At 37.5% G+C, this 23842-nt stretch overlaps 1 protein-coding gene across 4 annotated transcripts in view; it reads right to left on the minus strand.

The window, feature by feature from the left end:
* Positions 1–22296: 22296 nt before the first annotated feature.
* LOC129738986 (fatty acid hydroxylase domain-containing protein 2-like) overlaps positions 22297–23842 on the minus strand; it is a 36680-nt gene continuing 35134 nt past the window's right edge. For 3 of the 4 annotated variants that reach the window (XM_055730338.1, XM_055730337.1, XM_055730341.1), the window contains exons 2-4: positions 23499–23601; positions 22801–23431; positions 22297–22730 (exon numbers count right to left, since the gene is read on the minus strand). In XM_055730338.1, the coding sequence (XP_055586313.1) occupies positions 22586–22730; positions 22801–23431; positions 23499–23601 (879 nt within the window). In that variant the 3' untranslated portion in view covers positions 22297–22585. Of the gene's footprint in view, positions 22731–22800; positions 23432–23498; positions 23633–23842 lie in introns of all 4 variants that reach the window. The other variant, XM_055730339.1, reaches the window with a different exon arrangement.

The raw sequence follows: 23842 nt of genomic DNA on the forward strand, positions 1-23842 counted from the left end.
TCTATCCTGCATGATGTTCAACGTGGCGCTAGAAGGTGTTATTCGACGAGCGGTGGGCGAAATGCGGGGCACGATTTTCAACAGATCCAGTCAACTTATCTGCTTTGCCGATGACATTGATATAGTCGGCAGATCATCTGCGGCGGTGGAGGAGATCTACCGCAAACTGAAACGCGAAGCAGGAAGGATTGGGTTGATGATTAATACGTCCAAGACGAAGTACATGCTGGCGTGCGGATCCGAGGCCGACCGAACCCGCTTGTCCAGTAATAACAAGGTCACGATCGACGGCGACGAGCTGGAGATAGTCGAAGACTTTGTCTATCTCGGCTCACTGGTGACCGCAGACAATGACACCAGCCGTGAGATCCGGAGGCGAATTATCAGCGGAAGTCGCGCCTACTATGGACTCCACAAGCAACTGCGGTCGAGAAGACTTAGCCCTCGCACGAAGTGTAACCTGTATATGACGCTCATTAGACCGGTTGTTCTCTACGGGCACGAGACATGGATATTGCTCGAGGAGGACCTGCGTACACTCGGAGTATTCGAGCGACGAGTGTTAAGAACCATCTTTGGCGGCGTACAGGAGAACGGAGTGTGGAGGCGAAGGATGAACCACGAGCTCGCGCGCCTCTACGGCGAACCCAGTATCCAGAAGGTGGTGAAAGCTGGCCGGATACGCTGGGCGGGACATGTTGCGAGAATGCCGGACGACTGTCCTGCAAAACAGGTGTTCGCTACGAATCCGGTAGGAACAAGACGAGCGGGGGCGCAACGAGCGAGGTGGTTAGACCAAGTGGAGCGTGATCTGGCGAACGTGGGGTGCCCGAGGAATTGGAGAACGGTTGCCATGGACCGAGTGAATTATAGGAATTATGTTCGTCAAGTTATGTCGTGAGACGGTATACTATGTAAATAAAATAGGATCGCTTCACAGTGCCGAAAGAACATCTGGTGGCACAGCCGCCGATAGGGTTCGCTCTGGTCGCCGCACCAGTGGCGAAAGAATCCCGGTGGTGACGCTACCGAACCGAAGCGAATTTCATCGCCGCAGCAGAGGTCAACATCCGAAGGAAACGCCAACGAATCCAGAGCGTATTTCGTCGCCGCAGCAGCGGCGTACAATCCCGGAGACAATCGTCGAAGCCGCTTGCGTTCCATCGCCGCACGGGTGGCGAACAACATCTGGTGGCACCGCCGCCGAAAAGGATCGCTTTTCGTCGCCGCACCAGTGGCGGAAAATCCCGAGACGATCGCTGAATCCGCTTGCCATCTATCGCCGAACCGGAGGCCAAATTCCGGCGAGCAGGGGCGTACAGAACCACTTTCCATCGCCACACCAGTGGCGAATAACATCTGGTTGCACAGCCGCCGAAAAGGTTCACTTTCGTCGCCGCACAAGTTGCGAGAGAATCCCGGTGGTACCGCTGCCGATCCGGACAGAATTCAATCGGCGCAGCAGGCGAAGAACATCCGGTGGAACCGCCGCAAATTCGGACTGAATTTTGATCGCCGCAGCAGGCGAAGAACATCTGGGGAATCAGCCGCCGAATCCGAGGCGTCAAGGAAACGAATAGTAAAATTGTGAAGGCCACGCGAGTAATTACACGCAATTTCGGTGAAGATGGGAGGGATGAATGATAAGAGATGTTGTCCATTACACGCAAACTTTGCCAAAATTTAATTATTTCATTTGTGGCACCGACCACGATCAGCCTCCTTAATATGATCTAGAGGACAAAGGTTGATTTGGAAAATTCAATGAATTGAATTGGAATTCAATTTGAGTGTGTTTGGAACAGGATGTCTAGTTAGTTAATGAACATGTATGCCTAAATTGTACTTCCATTTTCATCATCAATCACCATTGAACATTGATAATTAATTATTGCCAGCTAGTTTGGCAAGTATTTATATTAATTCTCCACTCTCACTTCTCCACTCCCAACGTATAAATGCAGTAGAAAATTTTGCAACTTATTCACAACCACTACCCCTTCCATTTCACGTTGGACTAGCTTCAAATACATTAGCGTGCGTCTGATATTAACAAGCAACTCGAACAGAATAAAAAGGCAAGAAGAACCTTTGTGTCGGATTCTTTGATCCGCTTTCGGACAGTAATTTTAAAAACTTCACTTAAATGCAACCGTTACCGCCAAAATGCGTTAATCGACTGACTCTCTCAAGAACATTCGTTTTTCATCTTTCTTTTTTTATCTTTTTTTACTCTTTCTTAAAAGGCCTTTTACACACTCAACAAATAATAATCAATTTGATGACATTATTCATCAAAATGTTTAACCATTATTTTTTTATTCAGTTCCGTATAGTTCATCTGTATCCTACACTTTGCACTTGCCCTCGTCCAATTTTGTACATCGTCGGCCTACTGTGATACTTGACGCTTATTCTGAATTATTCTCACTTCAGGTGATAATCAGCACAGTATTCCACTCACATACTGTAGTTGTTATCGCTTATTCGATCAATTTCCTCCACAGCAGCCAAGCCTAAACAAAAATGTGAACATCCCACATATTCAATTTCACACGGCCGCCCATTCAAGTAGGCCACGAGGGGAGAAGACAAATTCGGTATTAGTTAACTTGAAAAACCTCCACTATTGGATAGGATTGACTTACTTGAATTGTGATTTTGTGATCCAAAGGGTTCACTCGAGGAATTTACTGAGTTGAGATAGATAGTGTTTCTAGAGTTTGAAGTGAGATGTCCAATACCCGAGTAAGGTTTGAGGAACCTACGAGCCAGTTACTCGGGCATGACAAATGTCTTTTTTGTTCAAAGTACGACAGTCTAGAGGGCATAGCTCAATTCATTGGGTTGAAGGAAAGACGGTTTCGCCAGTTTTTGTCCTTATTCAAGCATAGAGCTCATTTCTCGAAGTAGCCGTGGAATAAGTTTGAATATGATGGAACCATTGCATCAGATTTTTGGGGATGAGGAGACGGTTTAGTCTAAAATGAAGGATAACAAGCGTATCAGTACATTGTTTTCTTCATCCCAACTTTAAAATTCCCAAAAAGTAGAAATAGAAAACAAAACAGTAACTACTTCAAAGCTTTTCTTGAGCATTGGCTGAACCTAATGAAGAATGAGATTCCATGGACCTCGAAATTGCATTTTGAACAGCAAAAAAGTTCCAAGCACCTTTTGTACAGCTCTATGTGATCTTATGAGTTCGTTCCTTAAGTGATATCCGATCTTTTGGTTGCTTGGGCAGTTATTTCTGTAATAATCAAAGGCAGGTAAGATACCACTACCGGTAATTCGGTAAAAATTAGCAAAGCTTTTACAGTTTTTCGGTTAAAATTTTCAAAATATCGGGATATTTCGGTAGTTATAACAGAAATTTCGGTAAAATTCACCGGTTGTTAGGTAAATATTACCGAACTTGTACAGCTTTCCGGTAAAAAAAAAATGTTATTTTGGAGAAATTTACAGATATCTCGGTAATAATTTGTAGATGCCGAATATAACCAAAAATTTGCTGGTTTCTGATTTGGATGTTTATTACTTGACAAATGGAAAAGATCTGACACAACTTTTATAAATAGATCATGGCCTTCAGATTTTGATCATTTTTCTGTCCTATGCCTATTGCCTATCTGATCCCTACAAATTACAAAGTTTTTCGGTAAAAATTACAAGTTTCTTGGTAATAATTACAGGTTTTTCGGTAAACTTTACCGGTTGTGCTGTATATTTTTCGACATTTAGTGTTTCGGTTGAACATCATCGGTCTTTTAGTAAAAACTACCGAGTTGTTCAATAATACAATGTGTTGTCACGTTAACAACTGTCAATATTTTGACAGATGATTTCAGTCGAGTTTCGGTAATTTTTTATTGAAAAATGTTCGTAATATTTGACAGCTGTCAGTTCTCTGCCATGGTAAAAAAATTACCGTATGGAATATGAATAATTGAGTTCCAAATGTTGAGTTCCAAATGTTAGGATTTCGGTAAAAAAAAGTCCAAGTTCGGTAATTTTCGATTGCGCTGTAGCGCCTTTGCTTTTAATTTTAGTTCTAATGTGCCCTCAGAACATTTGCTCCAGTAAACGAAAATCGCCGAGTTCCGTAATTTTTTTTATTACCGACCCGATCAGGAGGGAAAAACAAAATTATATCAAAATGAGATATTTTGATACTTTTTTTTTGTATCTAAATGAGTTGTAATTCAGTACTCGTAGGATGTTAAAATATCTCAAATTATATCAAAAAATCTATACGATCATAGCTAAATTATATCAGTTTTTGATATGCTCCTATCAAGATTATATCTGGTTCAGATAGCATAGTTTGATATTGGACAGAACAAATTATATCAAAATTAAAACTTATCAAGATATGAGTGCTTCGAGAAAATTTTCTAGTGGAAGGTCAATGAACCACAGTATTTGATAAAACCATGCCCCATTTTTGGTTTCCCAAAAATTTGATTCAATTTTATGAATCTGTTGAGCGAAACTTGTTAATGTAAGGTTTGAGCCGTTGACTTCGATGTCCGTGTTTCAGAAAAAGTTGTACGTATATCAAAATAAGATATAATCATTTTGTTTTAGGACAATCCGAAAAAAATCTTGATCATTGAATATGAGCTCAACCCCATTCAAGTTTGTCAATCAGAATAAGATATAATTCAGTTTAGAGAAACTTTAAATCGAAAATTTAGAGTACTTAATTATAACTGAATCAGATGTAAATATCTTGGTAAGATACGTTTGAGTTATTATTTTGATATGCTCTCCTGATCGGGGAACCAGTTCTGTAATTTGGAAAAAAAATCGACAATTTTCAACCGCACTTCTTTAATTTATTCTTGAATTAACGAAGCTCGTTTACATCCGTAACTTTTCGGTGAAAAAACGCCGAGTGGAATGTGAAACAGATTCTAAACAACATAACTGTCAAAATTAAACTCTATTCCACCCCGATCAGGAGAGAAAAACAAAATTATATCAAGATGAGATATTTTGTTACTATTTTTTTTCTATCTAAATGAGTTATAATTCAGTACTCGTAGGATGTTAAAATATCTCAAATTATATCATAAAATCTATACGATCATAGCTAAATTATATCAATTTAAGATATGCTCCTTTCAAGATTATATCTCGTTCAGATAGCATAGTTTGATATTGGGCAGAACAAAACCTATCAAAATTATAATTTATCAAGCTATGAGTGCTTCGAGAAAAATTACTAGTGGAATGTCAATAAATCATATTATTTGCTTAAACCATGTTCCATTTTTGGTTTCCCAAAAATTGGATCCAATTTTATGGATCTGTTGAGCGAAATTCATTAATGTACGGTTTGGGCCGTTGACTTCGATGTCCGTGTTTCAGAAAAAGTTGTACATATATCAAAATAAGATATAATCATTTTATTTTGGGACAATCCGAAAAAATTCTTTATCATTGAAAATTATCTCAACCCCATTCAAGTCTGTCAATCAAAACAAGATATAATTCAGATTGGAGAAACTTAAAATCTAAATTTTTCAGTACGTAATTATAACTGAATCAGATGTAAATATCTTGGTGAGATACGTTTGAGTTATTATTTTGATATGCTCTCCTGATCGGGACCACTGAAACCTACGTTTTCAACAATTAATTTTTCACTGTTTTTAGTAATATTGACGTTATTAGGCAGGGGATTAAAAACAACCAGTTCTGTAATTTGGAAAACATCGACAATTTTCAACCGAACTTCTTTAATTTACTCTTGAATTAACGAAGCTCGATTACTTCCGTAACTTTTCGGTGAAAATACACCGAGTAGACTGTGAAACAGATTCTAGACAACATAATTGTCAAAATTTCACTCAGTGTTGTAAGAGAAGGGTGGAAGCTTTCTTCTCACTCTTTCTCTTTTTTTCTTAGTTGCTCACTTGAGAATTAAAACATTTTGAGTGACTTCAAGTGGTCTGATATGGGTTGATTTACGCGGAAATTGTGAAACCAAACAATGATAAGCTGCTGTTTTGTAATTTCATAGAAATATATTCAGATTCATTTTTAGAGGTGACGGATGCAACCTGGCTGGTAAAATTATCGGAATATCGGTAATATCGTTAAACATAACCGAACTACCGGTAAATTTACCGAAAAATTGAAAAATTTCGCTCATTTTTACCGAAATGCGGTACTTTTTACCGAAAGCTCGTTAATTTTTACCAACAAATCGGTAATTTATGCATAGACAATATTCACTGAAAACTGTAAAACTTTCAGTAATATTTACCGAAAACCATGAAATGTTCGATAGTTTGAGCCAATGCACAGCGCTGTGCGACTTCTCCTGAAATCACCGAACTTTTACGGCTTTCGATAGAAATTGTCAAAAAATTTACAGCTTTCGTTGAATATTACCGTCATTTCGATAATATTTTCACATGTTTATCTATGCAAAAATTACTTTTTTGTTGGTAAAAATTACCGAGCTTTCGGTGAAAATTAGCGAACTTTATCTATTTATTCGGTAACATTTACCGGTAGTTCGGTAATATTTCGACAATATTTATTGGTATTTCGGTAAACATTACAGCGATTTCGGTATGATCTACCGATTTTTCGGTGGATATTACCGAACTTTTATAGCTTTCCGCTAAATAAATCACGGTGTTTCGGTAATAATTTTAGGTTTTTCGGTAAATTTGTAAAATTTGTGAAATTTGTAAAATTTGTAAAATTTGTAAAATTTGTAAAATTTGTAAAATTTGTAAAATTTGTAAAATTTGTAAAATTTGTAAAATTTGTAAAATTTGTAAAATTTGTAAAATTGGCAAAATTTGTAAAATTTATAAAATTTGTAACATTTGTAAAATTTGTAAAATTTGTAAAATTAGTAAAATTTGTAAAATTTGTAAAATTTGTAAAATTTGTAAAATTTGAAAAATTTGTAAAATTTGTAAAATTTGTAAGATTTGATATTTTTCCACCCTCCACCTGAAATAGACTCACGCTCCTATGAAAACGTACAACTGACTCCAAGAAATGATTGATGCCAATCGGTAGCGCAAATATTGATTTGTTCATTGAACTTCATCCTGTAAAACGGAAAGAAAATAGAAGATAGATACTTACGATTTTTCAGCAGGCAGTGTTGGTAGCTCCAAGGAAAACAGTCTCTTCCGGGTTTTCTATTCCGAAAACTCGTCGATATTTATATATTTTTGTTTCTCAACTCACGCATCCACACACATTCCCAGTTGGGTAGTGGATCGCCTTCCTTTGCTTTGTCTTCTTCGTGGTTGGCTGCCGTTTTCAACTTTTCACAGAAATAACTTCCTTTCTTCCTTCCGAAGTTTTGCTCCAGCACAATCATTGGAACAAATCAAAACCACACTGGAAAATTTCCCCTTTTCCGCACCTTGGGGAGCCGTTTTGATGTTGTTGTTGTTGTCGGTTTTGACATTTAGCTAACGATAAATAGGCCATCATTTTGAATTGCTTCACTTAGCTTCACCTTTTTCTTCTTCCTTGTGTTTTCTCCCTATTTCGCTTGGTGGTTTCTGGTGTTGTTGGTGTTATTTTTTAAGGAGGTTAGGAAAAAAATTATGCCATAATGGCGGTTTCTTACCCGAACCACGAGTTTCCCCACAAGAAATTTTCACACCGTCACATAAATTTAGGCGAAATCAAGGTAAGCAGGAGGGAATTTGAATTTCCCTTTTCACTTTCCTTATCCTTTTTAAGGGGGTTTAGTTTCGCTCCCGAATTCGAATACCAAGGATCAATCCGGAATAGGACCCCCAGAATCACGCACTTAAGATAAATAACATTCCCCCCAAGCTCATCTCGAGCTAGGTGCCATCTGTTGGCAGGTGCCTCAAACCCACCCGATTTGCTTTTCCTAGGCTAAGACGCCTGAATGACTGCAATCCACATGGCGACTATGCGGTGTTCGAAAAGGCCGAAGGCGAAATTGGGTCACCTTTGTTGATGTTATTAAAATTCTGTAGCCGGAAGTGGAAAACGGAAACGAGCTCCTAGATCTAGCAGGACAGAGTTGTATTTAGAATTTTCCCATTAACAGCTGAATTCATATCGATTATCTGCAAAAAAAGAGAAAAAAGAGAAAATTGAAAAAATTGGAAATGAAAATTTTATTTTTTAAGTATACAAATCGAATTGGTGAAAATTTTGCTTCTATAGACATTCAAATTAAAAATCATATTTTTGAAAAATTTTCAAATACAGACAAATTTCGAATCTGAAATCTGAATCAAAAATCTGAATCTAAAATCTGAATCTGAAATCTGAATCTGAAATCTGAATCTGAAATCTGAATCTGAAATCTGAATCTGAAATCTGAATCTGAAATCTGAATCTGAAATCTGAATCTGAAATCTGAATCTGAAATCTGAATCTGAAATCTGAATCTGAAATCTGAATCTGAAATCTGAATCTGAAATCTGAATCTGAAATCTGAATCTGAAATCTGAATCTGAAATCTGAATCTGAAATCTGAATCTGAAATCTGAATCTGAAATCTGAATCTGAAATCTGAATCTGAAATCTGAATCTGAAATCTGAATCTGAAATCTGAATCTGAAATCTGAATCTGAAATCTGAATCTGAAATCTGAATCTGAAATCTGAATCTGAAATCTGAATCTGAAATCTGAATCTGAAATCTGAATCTGAAATCTGAATCTGAAATCTGAATCTGAAATCTGAATCTGAAATCTGAATCTGAAATCTGAATCTGAAATCTGAATCTGAAATCTGAATCTGAAATCTGAATCTGAAATCTGAATCTGAAATCTGAATCTGAAATCTGAATCTGAAATCTGAATCTGAAATCTGAATCTGAAATCTGAATCTGAAATCTGAATCTGAAATCTGAATATGAAATCTGAATCTGAAATCTGAATCTGAAATCTGAATCTGAAATCTGAATCTGAAATCTGAATCTGAAATCTGAATCTGAAATCTGAATCTGAAATCTGAATCTGAAATCTGAATCTGAAATCTGAATCTGAAATCTGAATCTGAAATCTGAATCTGAAATCTGAATCTGAAATCTGAATCTGAAATCTGAAATCTGAATCTGAAACCTGAATCTGAAATCTGAATCTGAAATCTAAATCTGAAATTTGAATCTGAAATCTGAATCTGAAATCTGAATCTGAAATCTGAATATGAATTCTGAATCTGAAATCCGAATCTGAAATCTGAATCTGAAATCTGAATCTGAAATCTGAATCTGAAATCTGAATCTGAAATCTGAATCTGAAATCTAAATTTGATTTCTACAATTGAACCTCGACTTCTGAACTGTTGATCTAAAATCAAAATATGGTTTGTTTATATTTCTGTTTTATGATTTTCAAGGAAATTACCTCTTGAGGGAACTGTAGAAATTTAGGAATTTGTTTTTCAAAAAACCGTCCCTAAGTTAAAAAGAATCAAAGAAAATAATCTACCTTCAGGGGCATCAGGTTGAAAATCTCATCTCGTGGAAGGGTCACTCACACAGAAACACATTCAGAAAGCACGCTCGGCTGGTTAGAATTGTGCTGGCAAGTCGCAATCTTTGTTGACGACGACCGGTCGTCGTCGGAAGGCTCGCACAATTTCTTCATTCATGAATATTTCAAAGATTTACAACACCCACCTCCGAGGGGTGACTCCGATTCTCCGGATTCAGTCAGTTGTCGAGGACCTGAATCAACTAGGTACGGCGAAAAGCGAGCCAAGAAGTGAACCGATGGGATTTTTTCTTGAAATTGCCCTCGTTCGCCATTGATGCCCACTTTCTGTACCAAAGACGAGGTTAAAAAGGAGAAAAAACGGAAAGAAGTAGTAGTAGTAGAAGATTGGCTTCTTCTTCTGAAGAAGAAAGTATTCACTTGAGCCCACGCATCTCCACACAGTAGGCTTTGCTTCGTTTTTCCTATGACTCTGTTTTCCAGATTCGTTTCATTCATTCAGCGTTCACTAAGAGTGGGCTTGCCTGCTTTGATGCGAGCCCTCTTTCCTTTTACATTTTAGCTGTGCTGCCCTCTTCTTGCCTAATCACAAACATACACACATACACTGTGGCTGGAGACAGACTGGTGCTGGAGCTCGGGCAGGTTGCCTACATCCAGGCGGGCGCACGTCTTCTGTTGCGTTCTCGAAGCGAGGCGTTGGAATTTCACTGCCCCCGGTCCATTTCTGTGCCTCGACGAACCCCTCTTTCTCTCACAGAGAAGCCCGAAAAAAGGGTGCTGGAAAACGGTGGTTGAAACACTGTTAATCCTGGTTTTGCTGCCCCGAAAAAAACTACACACTCATGGCAACACAATCTATTGACTAAAATCACTACACGAGAGAAAAAAAACGCTGCAACAAACAAGTGCAGCGATCCACAATACACAAAAAAAAACGGAATTTGTACACCTCAATTGGGGGTGAAAAAATAGTGGTACATACAAGAAGATGGTGATGGCGGGCGGAATGACAGGGCGAGTTTTCACCACCTTCCCTCCCTCCAGGAAAAACGCAACGCGACGCGACACGGGACCTAACGACGACGACGACGACGACCAAACCTGACGACCTGATGTCCGTTCCCGGTGGAAACTCACGACGGATTGAACGCGAAAATCCTCGGAAAACTCAATCGAGTAACCGTTGCCGTCGCGACGCCTGTCCCGACGATAACGAAGGTGACCAGACGCGTCCGTTCGTTCGTTCCTTCGGTCGGAACGAGCACGCTTCGGCGCGTCGGGGATTTGGGGCCAACCGAACGACCGGTTTTCCGTTTTTCTTTTCTCCCTACGGTTTTTCTGTGTACGGGCATTATTGGTATTGGTGTTGTTTTATTTCTGTGTTCTTATCGGTTCTTGCCTTGGTCTTCTCGGGAAATGTGCGTTAGCGTCGCCGTCATCGCATGGCTGTCATCAGAGGGACTTAGGGATGTCTACGTTTCACTTTCTTTCCATTGGAGATTGTTTTATTCAAAATAATCCCCCATGAAAAGAATATACACACATAGGACTCAGTGTAAAAAAGTATCTTGAGAGAGAAAAATTTGGAAAAACTTTCAATAAATGGAAAACCCTTCCGAAGGCGATAAAATAACTTATCGTTATCTAGTCAGCCGCTCAGGTTACTGATGACGGGGAACGGGGAAAATGGCGGGGAAGGTTACCTGAAAAGAAGAAGGGAGAATATACCTTCCTACGGATTTTGATTTAGCTATCGAGAAGTTGAGATTTTAAGAAATCGGATTGTGATATCTGGAAAATTCACCATTTTGACGATTTTATTTGTTGAGATGAGATGAAGAATGTACAGAATAAAAATAAAAGTTAAAAAATCAATAGAATATATATGTGGCCAGGCTTCGGACGGATCCTGAGGCGCGACTCAAAAGAGGCAGAGCAGTACCACTCATAGAGGAGGAACTCCCAAACTCCTGGCAGTCGAAAATAACTCTTTCTCGCTACTTCTATAGGTATACCGCCAGAATCGCTAAGAGCGCGAGTCACTCTTTGCTCCCTTAAGAGGCTCAGCGCTCCTCCCAAAGAGGCCTCCTTGGGATGAATCACTTTGCGCGTGACGATTCAGAATTGCGTTCAAGTAAAGCACATACAGACCCTGTTCATTTTTGGCAACATGCCCGAACATTTTGTGTTGCCAAAATCGAATGTTGCCAAAATTGAACGGTTTTTTTTCTGAAATTTTTCATCTCCTATTTTTACTTAAAACTCTTTTTATTATCATTAACGTTATTTTAAGTCAAATTCCGACCATTTGTAGAATTTTAATAAAAAAAATTTTCTCATATTTTTTATGCATTTTGCACTTTTTTGTTTTGTTTATATCTTTGTTTTCTTTTGTCATTTTTGATGTTTTTGTTGTTTTTCGTTATTTTTAAGTTGATTTTGTAATTTTAGGTCTTTTGGTTTGTATTAGTTTTTGATATTTTTTTAAATTTTTTATCTTTTTGTAATTTTTGAGTATTTTATAATTTTTTTGAAAATTTTTGTTTTTTTTTGTTTTTTCGAACGAGGTCTGTATTTGATTGCTTCAAGTAGCTCACAGCTGCTGGCTGGCTGATGGGGTGGCTGTGCGGCGATGTAAGCACTACAAATTTTAGACTATTTTTGAATCTTAACAACGTTTACATTGTTACTCTAATACCGTATTTGTTTTCTCCCCTCCTTCAGTGTTCCACCGTACCCGATAAAAACAAACACAAATCGTCGCCAGTGTATTGCTACCTCACTCACTCACACGCTCTCTCGCAACACTGACAAAATTTTCAGGGCAACACCGCCCGATGGCAGTGCAACACCAGGTCAAAACCAGTGCAACACTGTCCGAATAAACAAACAGTTTGACAGCACCTAGTGGTGCAAGGTGCGACACTAGTGCATCACTCGGCATAAACAAATATGGTATAAGTTTCATTCAATGTTCATGTAAAACGTTTGTCGCACCGACAACTGGAGCTTCATGCAACACTTTTCAACTTAAATGGCTTCTTAAAACTTAACATCCACAGACAATCATTCTGCTTATACATCAAAAGTTTTAAGGTTGATGGAACTGTCGTAACCTTCATTATACATTATAGTTTTATTAAAACACTTTTCACACTTTAAAATAATCCGACTGTTCGTTTAAAGATTAGTTAATAGACTGACCTTTAATCTCGCGATCTCTTTCGGTATTGAAGCTCAATCACGTTTGTTCTTCTCTTTTTTTTCACAAACGAGTTCATCAATTCATCCCGAAAGCAGAGAAAGCTCTCTTTACTTTCGCTTTTCCTCTTCTCAAACGTTCGTACACTGCTAAAATGGCAATGGCATTTAATTCCATGATTCTTCTTAGAGGAATTAATTTCAATTTTATCATTATATACTATTGATCTCTACAGGAACATCAAATTAACGTAGTCAGAAAAATTATTGGTTTCCCCAGTTATTTTTAAATTTACAAAGCATGCGGTTTTCATCCTAAAAAAGGGGTAAATTGCAACAAACTTTGTTTTTAATGAAAAATCAATTGCAGTAAATTTTGGTTTGGTTCGAAAAAAAAAATTGTCAAAAATTATTTTATAGAAATAGCATAAAGGTGCTGCATACATTTAGGGGTTAAAATTATTAAAAATCAACTAGCTTAAATCATAAATGTTAATTTTATGATAGTTGAATTGTTGAAACTATCAAATGCGTGATGCAAAACAATTATTTCAAAAATGATTTTAAAGAAAAAGGAAAAAGGTGCTGCATACAATTAGGGGTAAAAAAATACTAAAAATCAACTAGCTTAAGGGGGGGGGGGGGGGGGGGGGGTAGGGTCTAACGGGTATAAAAAAAACACAATTTTCACGATTTTTTTCTAGAGCTATCGTTCAAACAAATGTATTCAAATTTTTTGCATTATACAAAGCATTGTAAAAAGAACATTTAGTAATTTTTTCGTAGAAAAATATTGAAAAATGAGCCGGTGACGGAGCACTTTCGAGGATGCCTTTTAGAAAACAGGATTTGCGGTGGACACTGTATCTCAGCACAGAATCATCTGAAGCCAAAAAATCAGAGCAATATATTTTTAATAGATGTTTTTCTGGACCCCAACGTTTTTATTTACCTTGAAAAAATTTTTATGAAATTTTTGTGGCTGTTTGAAGTAAAAACTACGATTTTTCACGAAAAAATCCGCCATTTTTCACCTGTAAAATCTCCCCAAAGTAAAAAAAAACAAAAAAGAAAAACGTTGGGGTCTGGTTTTTTATGTGTAGAAAATATGTTCCAAATTTGAAAAGAATCGGATAAGTAGTTTTCAAATGACGATGTCCACGGACTTTAAAAATGTGCATTCGAGAAAAACGCGTTTGAAGTTTCTGCTCTTGCTTTCTTGCAGTATTAGATAGGAGGAGATAAAGGCCTATAACTTCTATAGTTTTACTTCAATTGACTTGAAAATATGACACAACATTCTTGAAATGTTTAACAATAAGAAAATAAAAAAATAAAAAAATCGATTTTTTGAAAGCGTTAGACCCTACCCCCCTTAAATCATAAAAGTTCATGTTATGATAGATAAAATTTTTGAAAATAACAAACGCGTGATGCAATACAATCATATCTCAGCATATTGAATCGAGATTTAGAAGGTCATTTGCATTTCGATGATTTTTTGCCCAGACTGGTAACTGAATTATAAAAATATTTATTTTAAAAACAATTTGGTGATAATATAATAAAAATACAGTGTAAGTATTGGAAAATAAAAACAGTATTAAGTTTTTAGATGATATCATTTAGCAAATCTGTCAAACTGGGTAAAGTTTTTTACAGCATCGAAAAATATAAAAAATTGTACATCTATTGTCAATTTTTCTAATTTTCTATGATAATCAAAAACTTTAAAAATCTATCTCACGATGTAAGAAACTTAGACGTCATCATTTTGTTATCATTAAATGTTAACTTTATTACATTAAATTTAAATAAATACCCTGCTGCTGCATGATGCCCCGTTTGACGGTTATTGATGCTACCCGAACTGTTTAGGCACCGGAACACTTTCGGAACTTATTTCAGAACGCGGCGATTTAACTTTTAAACTTAAAAAACACCAACTTTATTTCGGTTTGATTCGGGGGGTTTTATTAGGCGAGTAGTGTACACGACGGATGATTGGTTTGAACTGTCCAGTCAGCTGTGTTGTGTAAAAAGTGGAGAATATGGTAGAAAAGAATACAACAAAACTTCCCTAATTGCATACAATTCACACAACTTAATTTTATATATGTGTTAATTCTCATGTTTCTGAAAGCTTCTATTCGAGCAGTGAACAGAGCTTATTATCCATCCGAAAGTCTTTTTAGATCACTTTCGGATGGATCTGACATTTGCGATGTTTTTAGTTGTCCTACTACCACTAGTGAGCGGTGTGAAATGTGCGAGATTACACTCAAACACGAACAAAATATCTTAAATTTCTTTACAAACTTGAGGCTCGTTGCGCAATCCCTTCTTGTGCTATCGGACCCCAATTTTGCATGTTAAATTTTCATAACAATCTGCTTATTTGGGCCACTCTACTTGATAAACTAGTCAGCGAGAACACGTTCTAGCTCTTGCTATTCATATTAAATCATTTCCAAATGACACCGCCGGCGCAAACCAAAACAAACGAACACGGGCCAGTCAGATTTCCAGCACATAACGTTTGCCTCATAAGCGTTCTCCTAGGGAGCTACTCCCGTAGAGCGCTCATTTCTCTTTTCAGAGCAGAGTGAGAGGCAAAAAGAACTCCCTAGGAGCATTGCATCTTCGAGGCAGATGGTCACTCTTTCTCATTCCTTCTTGCCGCTGAAAGAGAGGGAGCAAATTTTAGCTCCGTGGGTGTTTGCTCTCAAATGAATCCGAAGCCTACATGTGGCAAAACTGAATAGAAGCTTCAAAGTTAAAAAAAATTACTTCAGTCATTGCTACATTCTTGGAAAGACGGACGTGTCTCGAGACGGTCACAAGAGACGGTCTCCTATTTTACTCAAGACACACCGAGACTCTCTCATTTTTCCAACAATAACAACAGACAACAGAATTCGTCTCAAAACTAAAGTCACAGTTCAAGTGCCTACTGTTGACTAGGCTTTAAAGCTTGATTCTTATTTATGATTAAGATTTATCGTCAATTCATGACACACGGAGAAAAAAGACCACAGCTGTTCTAATTATTTCAGCTGGTTATACAAATCATCAAAGCGTAGTTTATGAACATAATAGACTCAACTACAAACTAATGATCGACTTTACGCAATTAACTATGAATATAATTAATTCAACTGTAATGGTATAATTGATTAAACTGTAAATATAATAAATTCAACTACATCTGTATGATTGATTTTAGTTATTCAACTATAAATATAATAGATTAAACTGTAGATTTCTCTATACATTTCACTAAAGATATGATAGATTCTACTGTAGTGGTATTATTGATTCATCTGTAAACATGATAGATTCAATTACAAATGTATGATTGATTCTAGGTATTGAACTATAAATATAGTAAATTAAACTATATTTTTATGATTGATTGTGCACTTGAATAATTTCTAGTCGCAGAAGAATTATCCGAGTGATTGGTTAAGTTGTTTTCCGTAACGCATGGTTTTATCCTCAAGAAGCATTTTTCTTAGCATGCTTCCAACGATACTGCTCATTTGAAACGTATGGTACGTGTTGGTCCTCTTTTCTTCTGTTCCTGTGTTCCAGTTGTCTTAGCGTTCTTTGTTCCATGCAGGCCCAACCGGTTTATGTTTTCGATCATTTTGATGTTTTAATACATTTATGTGTCTTTGAATTACGGTTGAATTATTGAAAATCAACATTGAGTGCATAAAATATGAAAATTCTAAGTGGAAAACAGTTAATTAGAGCGCATTAATTATTCAAATCAATAGTTAAACGTAAATATTCACTTATTTAGCAAAAAAAAAAAAAACATGGCATATAAAAGACAATCCTAGTTTTTTTTTCAGTTGCATGTAATCAATATACGTGTTCAACTTTGTATGGAAGAACAAATTTTTGCATATGAAATCATCCATCCTGGAAATTCAAATCAAGCTTATTTGAGTTTGTCTTTGATTAGATATTGATTTTAGCTATTCTTAACCTTCATTTTTTGCCAACTTGAGAAGATGCAAACTGTGTGGTGCTAATATATGTTATATTGTTATAACACTCACAGAGCTGAAGAACTGGCATCACCTCTCTCCTGACAGCCTCAGTCAGTGATATCTATACCCCCGCCAGGAGCACACGTAGCAGATGGACATCCCGGACCCTGAGCTTAGCGCTGGTGATCAGGTGATTCCTCCGGACTAGACTCAAAACTGTGATTTCATAATTCTTTTCGTCATTTCAAAGCAATTTCAGATTTAGAAATAAAAAAGAGAGCTGTGTATGATCGAATAGATTTCAAAACCTGGCTCGCGAACGTTTTGGCATAATTTTTTATATAGAATGGACAAAATACTTTACATAACTCTTCATTAGGCGTAAGAAAAATTTACAGATAGGGAAAACGTATTTTAAGTTCTGAATGTGTATAAAAACATAAAAATACAGGTGGTTCACGATTCCGCACAAGCTATGATTTGCAAATTGGTTGCGTTTGTGTGACTTATTGATGTTTCATAAAAAATTCCTTTTCCACGTGAAAGATCATGACAAAACTAAGATCATTAGCGTATGAGCATATTTTTGATATGAACTTTAGGTTCCCCATCGATGCAATTAGCGGGTGTATTTTTAATTATGAAAGTAAATTTTTTAACTTTTTTTAGCTTGATAAATAAAAGAAGCATATGATGCGTATTTAAGTCAACAACATATAGAAACATATGCTCACGCAAAGCGACGACGATGACAGTTGGTTTGAGATTTTTATCTCAACACACATCTGAGATATAAAAAGTGGCCCACGTTTCCCCATGGCCCACGATACCCCACTCTCCCCTACTTGTGTGGATATTATTTGTAACTACCTAGATTAGGCAAAATAATAAATGATAGCCAAATCACCCTATCATATTTATAACTATATCAATCATATTATTATAGTTGAATCTATCATATTTATAATTAAATCAATCATATAGTTATAGTTGAATCTACTATAATTATTGTTGAATGTATGACATCAATTGTACATTATAGTTGAATCTATTATATTTATAGATGAATGCACAAAATCAATGATACAATAATATTTGAATGTATCTATAAATATAAAAATGAATTTCTGTCTGTCTGTCTGTTCCCTATAGACTCGAAAACTCCTGAAGCGATTCACGTGAAGCTTGGCAGGTGGAGGCTTCTGAGGCCTGTTACGGATGAATAAGCAACGGCTAGATCAGCCAAGGCAAGGTACTCTAAGAGTACGGAACTTCAGGGCCGGCTGGCTACTGGGTAACCAAGGACTTAACGGATAAAATACAACAAATCGGAAATTTCATGTTTCCACGTTATATTGAATGATGTTTTTATGTGGCGTGTTGTCTGTGTGTATAAGACAATGTTCTGTGCCTTGTGTGGCGTGTATTTGATTCACTAACCGTGGTGTGCTGCTGCTGTTGCTGCGTCGCGACGTCGTAGTTCCGGAAATCCAATACCGGAAGCAGGAGGACCATCGATTTAAGTGCGTATCGACGGGGAGCCGAAACGGGGTGCGTTGCTGGACTCGGTCGTTGCAGGCGTCTTTCTTCATAGGCTTTTAATAGGTCTGCCCACGAGAGTGCCCCGAATCCGGACAGACCGAGAAGGGAAGTTCTCCTTTATATTTAGAGGTCCTCAGACTCCGAGAACGTTGTTGATACTGATCCTTTACGAAAAGGCGTGAGACCACAAGGGATCTGCGGGCCGACCCGTGAGAAAGCCAACCGGCGTTATCGGGTGAATTCATTAAAGAACGACACAGACACTAAACGGAAACTATGACTTCACACACGGACGCCTGGTACAGAAGAAGCTCGAAAAACGGAAGCAAGCTTCCTTTTCGGCTTTTAAGTTTCATTTTCCAAATATTCCTCCTTTTCCTCTGATATGAACTGACAGCAGCTTGCAGAAATGTAGCCTACTGTGCACTATTGGGCATCTCCATGCAAACTGGTGGCCAAAAATATATCTCCGCAAATTGAAGTCCTAGAGGGTTCCTTTCTTAGGCAAAGTTGCTCAGAATGTCGAATACTATCAAACCCCTCCTCTCCAAGCCCAGGTCTGACGAAAAAGAAATTTGAAATGTTTTTGGCATTCTAAAAGCAGATGTTTCACTGTGTTGGATACCACACAAATGCATCAAATAAGTTACTCCTTTCCTTCCAGTGGCTCTAAATCGGATTTCTCTATTTAATTGCAAAATTTTAATAGTCGATTTAAAAATAGAATTTATTATGTTATGATTGAATCGCAACGATTTATCTCGAATGAACTAAACTAAACTGAGTACCCCTATTCGCTGATCAGTCTAACCAGACAACAAATAATGCGTTTATTTTTAGTTTACTGCCTTCCTTATCGCTTTCAATTTTCCAAAGGAATGCATCAGAGAGCAGCATATTTTCCCTATCTACTTTCTTCCACTTTCATTTGCTTTCTTTTACATGTTTCTTCCAGAACCCATCCAATCGACTTATCGGACGTTCCAAAACAAAATAACGATGAACGGTTGCTTCCGTTTTGCGGTGAGCTACCTACGCGCGCTTCAAGTTCATCCGTCTGTCCGTTTGTTAGTCAACCAACAACACCCCCTTTTTTGTGTTGATAAAGTCGACAAATTCGACGTTGGCGACCGTGGAAAGTCAAAAATAAGAAGACGCGTGCCATGTGGTGAATGATTCTACCTTCAGAGAGACAAAAGAAAAAAAAAAGGAAATCAAACTGACAGGTCCAACGGGCCAGACATGCCGCAGCCGCGGCCGCCCGCCGCTCGATTTGATGCGCACGCGTTATGTTTAGTGATGTCGGCAGAAGAACCAGCAGCTGATTTGTCGGCGTTATTCTGTTTTATTTTTTTTTCATAAATTATTTCAGTTGGTGATTACTTCGATAAAAGGGAGAAGATTTCGGTTCAATTTGACCGTGAAAATCCTTCGTTTGTTTTGATATTTGATCCTGATCCGGCTTTCCTTTTTCGAATCTATATAACACAATTGGTTTGGATTCTTATTTTAATCAATACATTATTAAACCGACATATAATGCAGAGCAAACGAGGGAATGTGTGCTTTTTGCCCCACAGTGCCATTGGATTAATGTACCAGAAATGTCGCTAACAAAAAATTACTTGCGAATCCGGCTCAAAGGACCAATTATTTCTTTTTGTAATCTGCTCTTCAATTTTTACGGTTTTTTGGGCTCATATCTTATATTTTTTCAGTTTCAAAAATTATATTTTTAAGATTTGGTTGTTTTTAGAGATATATATTGTGGTTGATCCAGAAGTGAATTTATTGATTGTGAATCATGTCATTTCAGTATGCCTCTGCTATCTAGAAAGCCTGTTTGAGATTAAGATTGAGATTATTTATTTTATTTTATTTACATGGTGTTCCGTCTCACGTCTCACGATATGTACTCGATAAGTGTCTTAGAAAATCAGTTATTTTGAACAAAACCCAAACTGGATGATAAAATGAAAAAAATTAAGTCAACCACTTTTTTGTTGATACAATCACAAATTGATTTCGATTTCGATTCGATTTCGATTCGATTTCGATTCGATTTCGATTCGATTTCGATTCGATTTCGATTCAATTTCGATTCGATTTCGATTCGATTTCGATTCGATTTCGATTCGATTTCGATTCGATTTCGATTCGATTTCGATTCGATTTCGATTCGATTTCGATTCGATTTCGATTCGATTTCGATTCGAGTTCGATTCGATTTCGATTCGATTTTGATTCGATTTCGATTCGATTTCGATACGATTTCGATTCGATTTCGATTCGATTTCGATACGATTTCAATTGGATTTCGATTCAATTTCGATTGGATTTCGATTCGATTTCGATTCGATTTCGATTCGATTTCGATTCGATTTCGATTCGATTTCGATTCGATTTCGATTCGATTTCGATTCGATTTCGATTCGATTCGATTCGATTTCGATTCGATTTCGATTCGATTCGATTCGATTTCGATTCGATTTCGATTCGATTTCGATTCGATTTCGATTCGATTTCGATTCGATTTCGATTCGATTTCGATTCGATTTCGATTCGATTTCGATTCGATTTCGATTCGATTTCGATTCGATTTCGATTCGATTTCGATTCGATTCGATTCGATTTCGATTCGATTTCGCTTCGATTTCGATTCGATTTCGATTCGATTTCGATTCGATTTCGATTCGATTTCGGTTCGATTTCGATTCGATTTCGATTCGATTTCGATTCGAATTCGAATCGATTTCGATTCGATTCGATTTCGATTCGATTTCAATTCGATTTCGATTCGATTTCGAGTCGATTTCGATTCGATTCGATTCGATTCAATATTCTAGATTTCTCTACTCTACTCAACTCTCTTTTCGCTGCTCCACTCAACTCTACTCTACTCTGCTCTTATCTACTCAACTCTACCCTACTCTACTCAACTCTACTCTACGCTACTCAACTCTACTCAACTCTACTCTACTCTACTCTACTCTACTCTACTCTGCAATACTCTACTCTACTCGGATCTAATCTACTCAACTCTTCTCTCCGCTTTTCTACTCTATTCTTATCTATTCTGCTCTACTCTTCTCTGTAATACTCTACTCTACTCGAATTTACTCTATTCGAATCTACTCAACTCTTCTCTTCTCTACTTTACTCTATTCTAATCTACTCTGCTCTACTCTGCTCTACTCTACTCAGCAATACTCTACTCTACTCGAATCTATTCTACTCAACTCTTCTCTTCGCTTCTCTACCCTTCCTTATCTACCCTGCTCTACGCTACTCTTCTCTACTCTACTCTACACTACTCCACCACTCCATCAATCAATCGAAAACGCCTACTGCAGAGGATAGTAATTTCCTATCGAAATACCGGTATCTGATCTTTTCTCATACCGTGGTTGAATTAAAGGGAATCTTTCGATTGCTTTGATTCAGTAGAACTAGTCAACCAAGTAGGCTCACAACACATAATAGAGGGGGGAAAAATTAAAAGTATCCTAGATTTATGTATTGGAAAGCTAATTTGGAGAATTTTTTAAAAAGAAAACGAAAGTTGATTTAGACCTTGTTGCAAAAAATTTAGTAGTTTCTGCTTATCAGAATTCACATTGAATAGTTAATTTAACTAGAAATTTCTAATTCTGAAATTCTAATTAACTTACATGGGTTGGAACTTCATTTTCAAAATATGTATTAGCCGTCATAAATTCTCCTAATTGAACAAGTCCAACGATAATAGGGATTAAGTTTGATCCGAAATCGGAAAAATGAAAGCATCTAAATTTCTTTATAAACAAACGGAAACTTTTTGGGTTAGAACAAAATTGGTATTAGGTAGATTGATATCATTGATCATTAATAACTAGAGACAGTGGGACTTCTTATTATGGAGTTATGGAGAAGGGAAAAAAAGATAATCGAACGTAAAAAAAATTCGAATGGATGAGAGAAACTGAACATATTTTTACGGAGGCTTGCGACTAAGAAATTACCTAGATGGATTTCGGTACGTTTCATGAAGAAAGATTAAAATGGTTTATTCTTTTTTTTATTTGGTGCCAACTTTCTTTTTCCAACCAGGCAAAAACATTAGATATGTAAGTAGCCACAAAGTAGGCGACGCCAACTTGGATTGTCTTTTTTCGATTTTTTTTATCTGAAAGTTTTGTTTATTTATTACCGTACAAGTTTTCCGCGAACGGCCGAAAACATGTCACAACATTTTAGTGTTTTATCACTTTGATAGGGTGTTTCAATGTTTTGTCAGTTTTCTGAAGAAAAAAAAAAAACAGGTAAACCATGCGATAGTTGTCAATCTTAAATTCTCTCTCTTCGGGTGTTTAATTTTCAGGGAACTGGATCACTCTTTATCGGGAATTAGTTCACGCGCTGTCTTTGTAGTCCACAGAATCTGATCCCGCTGATATTGTTTGGACTTCCGATACCCCTGGTCAGTGCCGTGAATCCAATCCATGATGCCGAAAGTTCCGTAACACTCCGTGAACCTAGAGAGTAAAAGTGAGTAGAAATTACTTAAAAGATAAGTTCGTAAAATGGGTAAATTCAGCTACTCACTTCGCATGATGATAATCGTGCCGTTCGGGGCTGAAGAAAAACGGCAAATGATAGCCGCAATGATCCCGGATGGTTTCGATGATCATCATCGGGTACCAGAGGGCAGCCGTGGCCGGATGGCTCCGCATCAGCATGATGCCCAAACTCGGCGGGATCATGTTGTTGAGGATGTGTTCCAGCGGGTGACAGTACATGGCTGCCAGGGCGAATGGCGCTGTAAATTCGTGGTGCTTCTTGTGAAAGTGCTTATAAAGTGGCTTCAAATGCATAAACCGATGGACGTAGTAGAACCCGAGCTCGATGCCAATGACACAGGCACAGATATCCCGCAGCACAATCCATCCACTGGGAAGTATCCTCATATCCGGGGCATCGGTCTTGTCAGCCAGATGGAATCCTATCCACGCCACCGAATAGCCCAAGAAGGTCTGGTTGAACAAAATCATTAGGACTACTTTCGCTAGATGACCCCTCTGGAGAGGTTCGTTTGTTCCCGGTTGAGTTTTGTACTTTCGGATGAAGTGCGGCCTTCCGGTCAGATCCATTATCACGAACAATGATCCCACCACCCAGTAGAAGGAATGCACCCAAGTGGGTAGCGCCCAAACGTACAGGAATTCCGGATCGTCACCTGTCAAATTTTACACGGTAAAAATGAGTATTTTTTACTACAGATTTTTCAAAACGGGCCGACTCACCAATGACATCCAGCAATGCGTTCCAGCGATCCTGGATGAAATATCCGGTTTCGTTTCCCAAGCCGACGCTCGTCATCTCCATTTTGTCCAAATTGAATTCGAACTATCCGAATAGTTGAAACAATAAACGATTACTGAGGTCCAGTGGATCAAAATTCGATCAAAAAATGGATCGATCAACGAAAAAGAAAAAAAAACACCCCAAAAATTAGAGGAGGGCATCACATTCAACAAAAACTTTTTGATAGGAGGCTTCTGTTTATGATTTGATTCATGCATGGATGAATTTTACTATCGGCGACGGCGATGTGCGGTTTTTTTCCCGCGGTTTATAGCCCGATGCA

Source organism: Uranotaenia lowii, chromosome 1 (assembly GCF_029784155.1).
Source record: "Uranotaenia lowii strain MFRU-FL chromosome 1, ASM2978415v1, whole genome shotgun sequence".
Taxonomy (NCBI): Eukaryota; Metazoa; Arthropoda; class Insecta; order Diptera; family Culicidae; genus Uranotaenia; species Uranotaenia lowii.